General features: G+C 20.8%; 1 protein-coding gene across 2 annotated transcripts in view; it reads right to left on the bottom strand.

Annotated features, from left to right (window-relative positions):
- Nucleotides 1–694: 694 nt before the first annotated feature.
- The window catches only part of LOC117172623 (protein max), a 16173-nt gene continuing 7447 nt past the window's right edge, over nt 695–9420 (bottom strand). Inside the window, exon 4 of one of the 2 annotated variants that reach the window (XM_033360721.1) lies at nt 695–1052. In XM_033360721.1, the coding sequence (XP_033216612.1) occupies nt 913–1052 (140 nt within the window). In that variant the 3' untranslated portion in view covers nt 695–912. Of the gene's footprint in view, nt 1095–9420 lie in introns of both variants that reach the window. The other variant, XM_033360720.1, reaches the window with a different exon arrangement.

Below are 9420 nucleotides of genomic sequence, written 5' to 3'. Positions count from 1 at the left end.
TTCAAGAAAAAGAATAATTCAATTAAACTGTCGAATTTTTAAGCAAAAGGAATGATTAATTTTGTACCAAAAAAGACAAATTTTCAGAAAAATACATAACTTCTAAAACTAAAATGATAAATTATATTCAACTAAATTAGTTCGAATTTTTTATTTTCAACCAAAAAAAAAGGAATTTATAACAAAAGTAATATTTTCATAGAATAAATGAATTTTCACAAAAAAATGCGAATTTTCAACAAAATAGTTAAATTTTCAAACAAAAAGAATTCTTTTTCCAACTTTAAAAAATTTATTTTAAATAAAAAACAGCTGAATTCAACAAAAAAAAAGGACGAATTTTTTACAAGAGTTGAATTTGTAACACAGAAAGATTTTTAGTAAAAAAAAAAAAATTGATTTCGAACCAAAAATATTAATTATCAAAGTTAAATTTTCAGTTAAAAAAAATTTCCTAGACAAAAATATTAACTAAATAAATAAAATGTATAATAAATAAAATGTAAGCACTCTCAAGAAAATTTCCTGACCAAAAAAAAAAAAATTCCCTAAAACAATTCGATGTTTATCTGAAAAAATTATTTATAAAAATGACTCCAGGAAGCGCAACAATTTGGACTAAAAAGGATGCTAAAGTAGTAAAAAAAAAAAGGAGAAAATAAAAAAGTAATGACGATGCAAACAGAGAGAAAATTAAACAGCACTAATATTTCATTTATTTTTTTAAATAATAAGTAGTCCCTACCGTATAATGTTTACAGAGTCAATAAAGTCATTAATTAAGGTACAATGATTTATCAATTAATCGATTAATAATAATTAATTACTTACACTTAGAGTCGAATGTATTGCCTTATCTTATAATTAAAATAAAGTTTCAAGAGTCGAAAGTCAAGATTGATCCGGATTGGATCAATGGTGCATACCCGCGACTTTCAGCTTTTTTGGATGGCGAATTGCTCTCCCAATTTCGCTATCGGAAGATTCGGATTCGGAATCATTGTAACCGCCAATTCCCACCGAATCCGACTTCGAAACTTCGCAAGACTCGGCTGCAAAGTTTCCTGTTATTTTAGCTTTTTCCAATGTGCGTACTGCAATTACAAATTTTTTAAATAAAAAAAAAAAGAACAACAAGAAACAATCAAATATCACGAAAATAGGGGAATTTGAAGGACTTGAAATTCCTCAAATTGTGAGTAAAATTATTGCCTTTTCGAGAAAGTAGAAAATTATAAGGATACATTTTTTTTATCAAAAGACGAATTTTCAGAAATATACACGCAAGTTTAACCAAATAGTTGAATCTTCAATTAAAAAGATTTATTTTCTACCAAAAGAAATGAATTTTCGACTAAAAAGATCAATTTTTGGATTGGAAATTGGATTTTCAATAAAAAAAACAAGGACAAATTTTTCACTAAATTGATGAATTTTCAACAAAATAACTAAATTTTCAACTAAAATAGTTGAATTTTCTTCCAAAATAGATACATCTACAAAACTGTTACATTTATAACTCGAAAAACCAAATAGTTGAATTTTAAAGCAAAAACACAATTTTTTTTTAGAAGACAGTTGAATTTAAAAAAAATTTCTAATTTAAACCAAGAGGGACAAATTTTCAATAAAAAGGATGATCCTTTTACAAAATTCAAGGAATTAAATATAAAAAATATTAAGAACTCATTTTTTTCATCCCTTAAAATTAATTCTAATTAAAAAAACCGCAAAATTAAAACAAAAAATAGGACTTTTTAACAATAGTTGAATTTGTTTCAGGAAATAAATTAATTTTCATTAAAAAAGAAGCCAATTTAAAAAAAAAAAGAGTTTAATTTTCCACCCAAGAGATAAATTTGCAATTAAAACGATGAATCTAAATTAAATAAATTTTTAGAAAAAGATTTTAACTTTCAACCAATCAGTGGAATTTTCAGCTTGAAAATATGGATTCTCGACAAAAAATATAATAGTTAATATTTCAAACAAAAAGATTTTATCTTAAATAAAAAAACAATTGAAATCAACCAAAAACGAATTTTCAACTGAAAAAAAAAATTTTTCAGTCAAGAGTGAGAATAATTTAACTAAACTGTCAAATTTTCAAGTAGAAAAAAAATCAATTTTAAAACAAAAAATCATAAATTATCAACAAAAATTAAATAGTTAAATTTTCAGTTGAAAAAAAATTTTTTCCGTTAAAGAGATGAATTTTCAACTAAAATTATGGAATATTCAACTGTATTTCAAGTTCAAGTTCCAGTTAAAAATGTTTATTAAAAAAAAATGTATTTTTTTAACAAAAATAATATTTTCAGGGAATAAATAGTATTTTCACAAAAAAAAACAGCGAATTTTCAACAAAAAGGAATGAATTTTAAAACGAAAAATCATAAATTATCAACCAAAATAAAATAGTTAAATTTTCAGTTGAAAAAGAATTTATTTGTTACCAAGGAGATGAATTTTCAATTAAAATTACGAATCTGACATAAGGAAATGTTGATAAAAGATTTTAACTTTCAACAAATCTTTGGAATTTTCAGCCGAAGTGGATGTATTCTTTACAAAAAAAAAAGTAAAAGTTGATACTTCAACAAAAAAGATTTCAATTTTAAATAAAAAATAGATTCATTCAACCAAAACAGAATTTCCAACTAAAAAAATTGTATTTCTGAGAAAAAAATTGAGCTAAACTATCGAATTGTCAAACAAAACACATGAATTTTAAAACTAAAATGATAAATTATCAACCGAAATTGAATAGTTAAATTTTCAGTTAAAAAAAAATTATTTTTAATCATATAGATGAATTTTCGACCAAAATTATGAAATATTCAACTCGATTAGTTCAATTTCCAGTTAAAAATGTTTATTTTCATCAACAACAAAAAAATTAATTTTTAACAAAACTAACATTTTAAGAGAATAAATTAATTTTCACAAAAAAAGCGAATTTTCAACAAAATAGTTAAAGTTTCAACCAAAAAAAGATAAATTTTTAACAAGAGTTAAATTTGTAACCAACAAAGATTTTTTAGTCAAAATAAAAAAAATTGCTTTTCAACCCAAAAAACTTAAATTTTTGTCAAAAAAAATAAATTTTTAACCTACAATGGAACAGTTAAATTTTCAGTGAACAAAATTAATTTACCAGAAAAAAAATTATAAATTAAATAAATAAATCCAGTGATATGAAGCTAGTTTTACAAACAGTCGAATTGAAATAAAACCAGATCATTTTTAACCAAATAGTTTTATTTTAAAACAAAAAAGATAAAATTTAACAAAACTATTGGATTTTCAATAAAAAAAAAAAAACGGACAAACTTTTTACTAAACTGATCAATTTTCAACAAAATAATTAAATTATCTACCAAAATAGTGACATTATCTACAAAACAGTTACATTTTTAACCAAAAAATAACAATTTTCAATTAAAAAGGTATTTTCTAAACAAACAGGTGAATTTTTTACAATGTAATTGAAGTTTTAGTCGAGTTATTGAATTTTCAACCTACAAAGATGAATTTTTAAACAAAAAAAATTACACTTCATCCAAATAAGTACTTGAATTTTTAAGAAAAACAAATTTTTTAGACAATTTAAATTATCAACCTGAAAGTTTCAATTTTCAACAAAAAAATTAAATTTTAATGGAAAAAGACGAATTTTTTTAGAAAAAAAATCAACAAAAATTAAAAAGTTAAATTTTCAGTTGAAAAAAAATGATTTTTAGTTAAAGAGATGAATTTTCAACTAAAATTATGGAATAGTAAACACAACAAAAAGCATTTTTTTAACAAAAATAATATTTTCGGAGAATAAATTAATTTTCACAAAGAAAAGAAGCGAATTTTCTACAAAAAAGAAAGAATTTTATAATGAAAAAGGCGAAATTTAACAAAACTATTGGATTTTCAATAAAAAAAGAACAAACTTTGTACTAAAATGATGAATTTTCAACAAAATAATTAAATTTTCAACCAAAATAGTTTAATTAGAATTTGTAACAAAAAGCTGAAAGGATGACCTTTTACAAAATTCAGGGAATTAATTTTCACAAAAAAAAGGAATTATTTAACTGAACTCTCAAATTTTCAAGTAAAAAGAAATCAATTTTAAAACAAAAATCATAAATTCTGCAAAAAAAATGAAACAGTTAAACTTTCAGTTGAAAAAAAAAATATGAATTCTCAACTAAAATTATGGAATATTCAACTGTATTTCAAGTTCCAGTTAAAAATGTTTATTTTTAAAAACAAAAACAAAAAATATTAATATTTTCAAGGAATAAATTTATTTTGACTAAAAAAAAGAAGCGAATTTTCAACAAAATGAAATGAATTTTAAAACGAAAAATCATAAATTATCAACCAAAATAAAAGTTAAATGTTCAGTTGAAACAAAATTTATTTTCTACCAGAGATAAATTTTTTATTAAAATTACGAATCTTCAATAAAAAAAAATGTTAACAACAGATGAATTCAACCAAAAAAGAATTTTCGAATTGTCAAACAAAACACATAAATTTTAAAACAAAAATGATAAATTATCAACCGAAATTGAATAGTTAAATTTTCAGTTAAAAAAAAATTATTTTTAATCATATAGATGAATTTTCGGCCAAAATTATGAAATATTCATTTAGATTAGTTCAATTTCCAGTTAAAAGTGTTTATTTAAAAAAAAAACACGAATTTTTAACCAAACTAAAATTTGGAGAGAATAAATTAATTTTCACACAAAAAAGCGATTTTTCAACCAAAAAAATTAATTTTCTGTCAAAAAGGATGAATTTTCAACCTATAATGGATTAGTTAAATTTCAGTTAACAAATAGTCGAATTGAAATAAAACCGGATCATTTTTAACCAAATAGTTTTATTTTTAAAACAAAAAAGACGAACTTTAACAAAATTATTGGATTTTTAATAAAAAAAAGGACGAACTTTTTACTAAACTGATGAATTTTCATGAAAATAATTAAATTTTCAACCAAAATAGTTGAAATTTCTTCCAAAAGAGTGATATTATTTACAAAACAGTTAAATTTTCAACTCGAAAATAACAATTTTCAAGTAAAAAGGTATTTTTCAACCTACAAGGATGAAAAATAAGTACTTGAATTTTCAAGACAAACAGACCAATTTTTTAGACAATTTAAATTATCTACCTGAAAAGTTGAATTTTGTACCAAAATTTATGAATTTTCAAACAAATAGTTGAATTTTCAAATGAAAATATATTTTTTTTTTCTACCAAAAAAAGACGAATTTTCGACAAAAAGGATCAATTTTCAGTTTGAAAAATTAATTTTTGTAAAACGAAAAAACTAAGTTTCAACAAAATAGTTGCATTTTCAAACAAAGAGAAGAATTTCGAACTAAAATTTGGAATTTTGAAATAAACAAAAATGGATTTTTTTTCATTATTCTAACTTTCAAATAAGTATTTGAATTTTCCACTACAAAATTTGAATCCTTAACAACAGTAAATTTTCAGTTTAAAAAATTAATTTTTGAAAAACGAAAATAGAAAGTTTCAACAAAATAGTTACATTTTCAAACAAAGAGATGAATTTTCATCTGAAATTTTGAATTAAAAAAAAAATGATTTTTTTTTAAATAGTCTAACTTTCAAATAAGTACTTGAATTTTCCACAAAAAAATTTGAATCCTTAACAACACATTTTCAACTAAAAACGATAAATTTTTATTTAAGTAAATAGTTGGATTTTTTCTATCAAAAGACGAATTTTGAAAAAAAAAAATATACGAATGGTCAACAAAATTGTTGAAAATTCAATTTTTTAAATTAATTTTTACATCAAAAGATTTATTTTCTACCAAAAAAGACCAATTTTCAATAAAATAGTTGCATTTTCAAACAAAAAGATAAATTTTCAACTAAAGTTTTTATTTTTAAAACAAAAAAAATCAAGTTTTTTTAAAATAGTTTAACTTTCAACCAAGTAATTAAATTTTGTACTAAAAACGGTAATCCTTAACAACACGTGAAATAGCTGATATTTCAATTTAAAAAAAAAAATTAATTTTAATTCGAAAACAGATAAATTCAGACAAAAATATGAAATTTTATCAAACTACTGAATTTTTAACTAAAAAAGATAATTTTCCATGAAGAACATAAATTTTCAATTAAAAACGGAAGTTAAATTATCAGTTTAATAAAAATAAATTTTAACAAACCAAAAATTTCAACAACAAAGAAATAATTTTACAGAAAATATAATTTAATTTTCAACTACAATTTTGGATGTTAAAACAAAAAAAAAAGAATCTTTACAAAAAAGTTTAACTTTCAACCAAGTAGTTGAATTTTTGACTAAAAGGGTTGAAGCCTTAATCCTTAAATAACCAAAATAAGATTCATTTTTAACCAAATAGTTGAATTTTCAACTGAAAAAGACCAATTTTCAATGAAAAATATCAAATTTTATCTAAAAATTTAAACCAAAATTTTGAATTTTTAAGCAAAAAAATGCATTTTTTAAAGAAAGTTAATTTTTAACTAAAAATTTGAAATATTGAACAAAAAAAAATATTTTTTAACAAAACTTTAACCTTCAACAAGAAAATACTTTTTTGTCAAGAAAGAAAAAAGTTTCAACCAAAATATTTAATTTTCGATTTAAAAAAAACCAAAAACTTTTACAAATCAGTTGAATTTTCAACCTAAAAATATGAATTTTTCATCAAAAAGGATGAATTTGTAACAAAATTGTTGAATTTTAAGCTTATAATAATTTGCTAACCAATTGTTTACAAAATACATAAATTTTTAACCAAAAAGTTTTCTAAAAAATTGTAACCAAATAGTTGAATTTTTATTTTAAAAAAAAGCAATAAATATTCAATAAAAATGATCGATTTTAATTTAAATCGGAAATTAAATTTTTTATTGGAAAACATGACTTTAAACAAATCAAAAAATATATATAATTAAGAAAAAAAAATAATTTTTAATAGAGCCAAGTAGTAGTAGTTGAACTTTTAACCAAAACAGATTAATTTTCAAACGAAAAGATAAAATTTCAACAAAAAAGTTTAATTTTCTCCAAATCAGACGAATTTCCAACCAAATAGTTCAATTTTTATTATAATTACATTTCATAATAATAAATTTTCATTCAAAAAAATAGAAATTCAATTATCGGTTAAAAAAAAATTGATTTTGAACAAAATAAAAAAAAAAAATTTATCGGATATGAATTTTCTGCAAAAATATTAAATCTTTAAACAAAAAATTAAATTGTTTAAAAATAGTTTAACTTCTAAACAAGTAGTTTAACTTTTAACAAAAAAGACGAATTTTCAACAGGATTCAAAAGTCAATAAAGAAAAAAAAGACAATTAAATTGTTTAATTTCAAGCGCAAAAAAGGAATTTTATTTTTTTAAAAGTGGAACTTTCTACCCAAAAATATGAATTTGAAACATAAAATTCAAATTTTGAACCAGAGAAATGAATTTTCAACTACAATTTTGAAAATTTAAACAAAATAAATATTTAAAGAAAATAGTAGTTCAATTTTTAACCAAGTGGTAGTTGAATTTTCAACCAAAGAACTACTTTTCAACGAAACATATAATAATTTATACTTCAACCAACAAAGATTTTTATTTTAAATAAAAAACAGTTTAACTTTACCAAAAAAGACGAATTTTCAACCAAATAATTGTATTTTTAACAAAAAAGTTTCATCAATTGTTGAATTTTTAAGCCCCAAAATATGCATTTTCAACCAATTGGTTGCATTATTAATGAACAGTTAAATTCTTAACAAAAAAGGACAAAGTTTTAACAAAATTGTTGAATTTTATAAAAAATATTTTTAAAAATTCAAACAATTAACATGTTTTTAAACAAAATTGTTGAATTTTCAAACAAATAATAAATTTTCAACTTAAATTTTGAAAATTCCAACAAAAAAATTATGTTTTAACAAAGTGTTTGATCTTTTAACCCATTTGTTGAATTTTTAAGTCCAAAAGGATGATTTTCTGCACAAAAATATCAATTTAAAAAAAAAAGTTAAGTTTTAAACCTAAATAGTCGAATTTTTCACAAAATAATTGAATTTACAACCAAAATGGATATGAATTTTCAAATAAAAGTATGAATATTTAACTGAAATACTTGAATTTTCAACCAAAAAGATGAAATTGTAAACAATAAAAAATACAATTTTTAAACAAGATAGATGTATTTTTAACGAAAAACTTCAATTTCCAATTAAAGAAGACAAATATTCAATCAAATACTTGAATTTTCAAATAAAAAAAAATATATGAATTTTTAGCATAAAATGGAATAGTTAAATTTTAGTTCAAAACATAAATTTTAAACCTAACTGATGAATTTTAAACCAAAAAATGAGTTTTCAATTAAATCATTGCATCTTAAATTGAAATAGTTGAATTTCTAACAACAAAAATTAATTTTTACTAAAAAAAATAAATTCTCAACCAAAACTGAATAACTGAATTTGCAGTCAAAAAATAAATGTCCAGCCCAAAAAGATGAATTTTCAACTTAAATGATAATTATTTAACCGGAATCATTCTTTTTTAACCGAAAAGAAGAATTTTTAAACAATGAGATTAACATTTTTTACCAAAAAAATCGATTTTTTAATTAAATACGTTAGTTTTCAACGAAGTGTTTGAATTTTTAATTTAAAAAATACCAATTTAGTAAAAAGAATGATTTTCAACAAAATAATTACATTTTCAAAAAGAGGTGAATTTTTTAAAGCAAAATTTATTTTGAAATCTATCTTTAAAAAAATGTTAATCATCAAATTTGAACTTTGGATTAAAAATAAATAAATAAAAATCATTGGATTTAAATCATATGGCATTTTTTTTAAGCGACAAATATAAGATAAAACAAACCAACATAACCTAAAATGGTTCAAAACGGCAAATATTCTTTGATATATAATAATTTCTAATCCAAAATACTATTGATTTAAAACTAAAATTGTTTGAAGATTCTGTCTTGCTAAAATTATAATAATTTTTGTTTAAAAATATAATTTGCTTATTTAAAATACCAACGTAACCTAAAATTGTCCAAAAATGATCAAACTTAAGAATCTAATGATCTTTATTGAAAAATATTAATCTTAGATCAAAAATGCCAACAAAACCGAAAAAAGTCAACTTTTGAAAAATTCGCAATCTTTCAAGTCTAATAACTTTTTATTAAAAATACCCATTTCCGATATAAAACGCTAAAATAACTTAAAATTTTGTAAGATAAGTAATATTGATCATTTTTATTTAAAAATGCTCATTTCCGGCGAAAAAAAAACAATAAAAATTATGTTGAAAAATTGTAAATATTATTTGAAATTAATTAATTTTTGTTATTAAAACTACCAATAAT

Source organism: Belonocnema kinseyi, chromosome 5, assembly GCF_010883055.1.
Source record: "Belonocnema kinseyi isolate 2016_QV_RU_SX_M_011 chromosome 5, B_treatae_v1, whole genome shotgun sequence".
Lineage (NCBI taxonomy): Eukaryota > Metazoa > Arthropoda > Insecta > Hymenoptera > Cynipidae > Belonocnema > Belonocnema kinseyi.
Note: the sequence above shows the minus strand (reverse complement) of the source record. Positions and strands in the feature narration are given on the sequence as shown.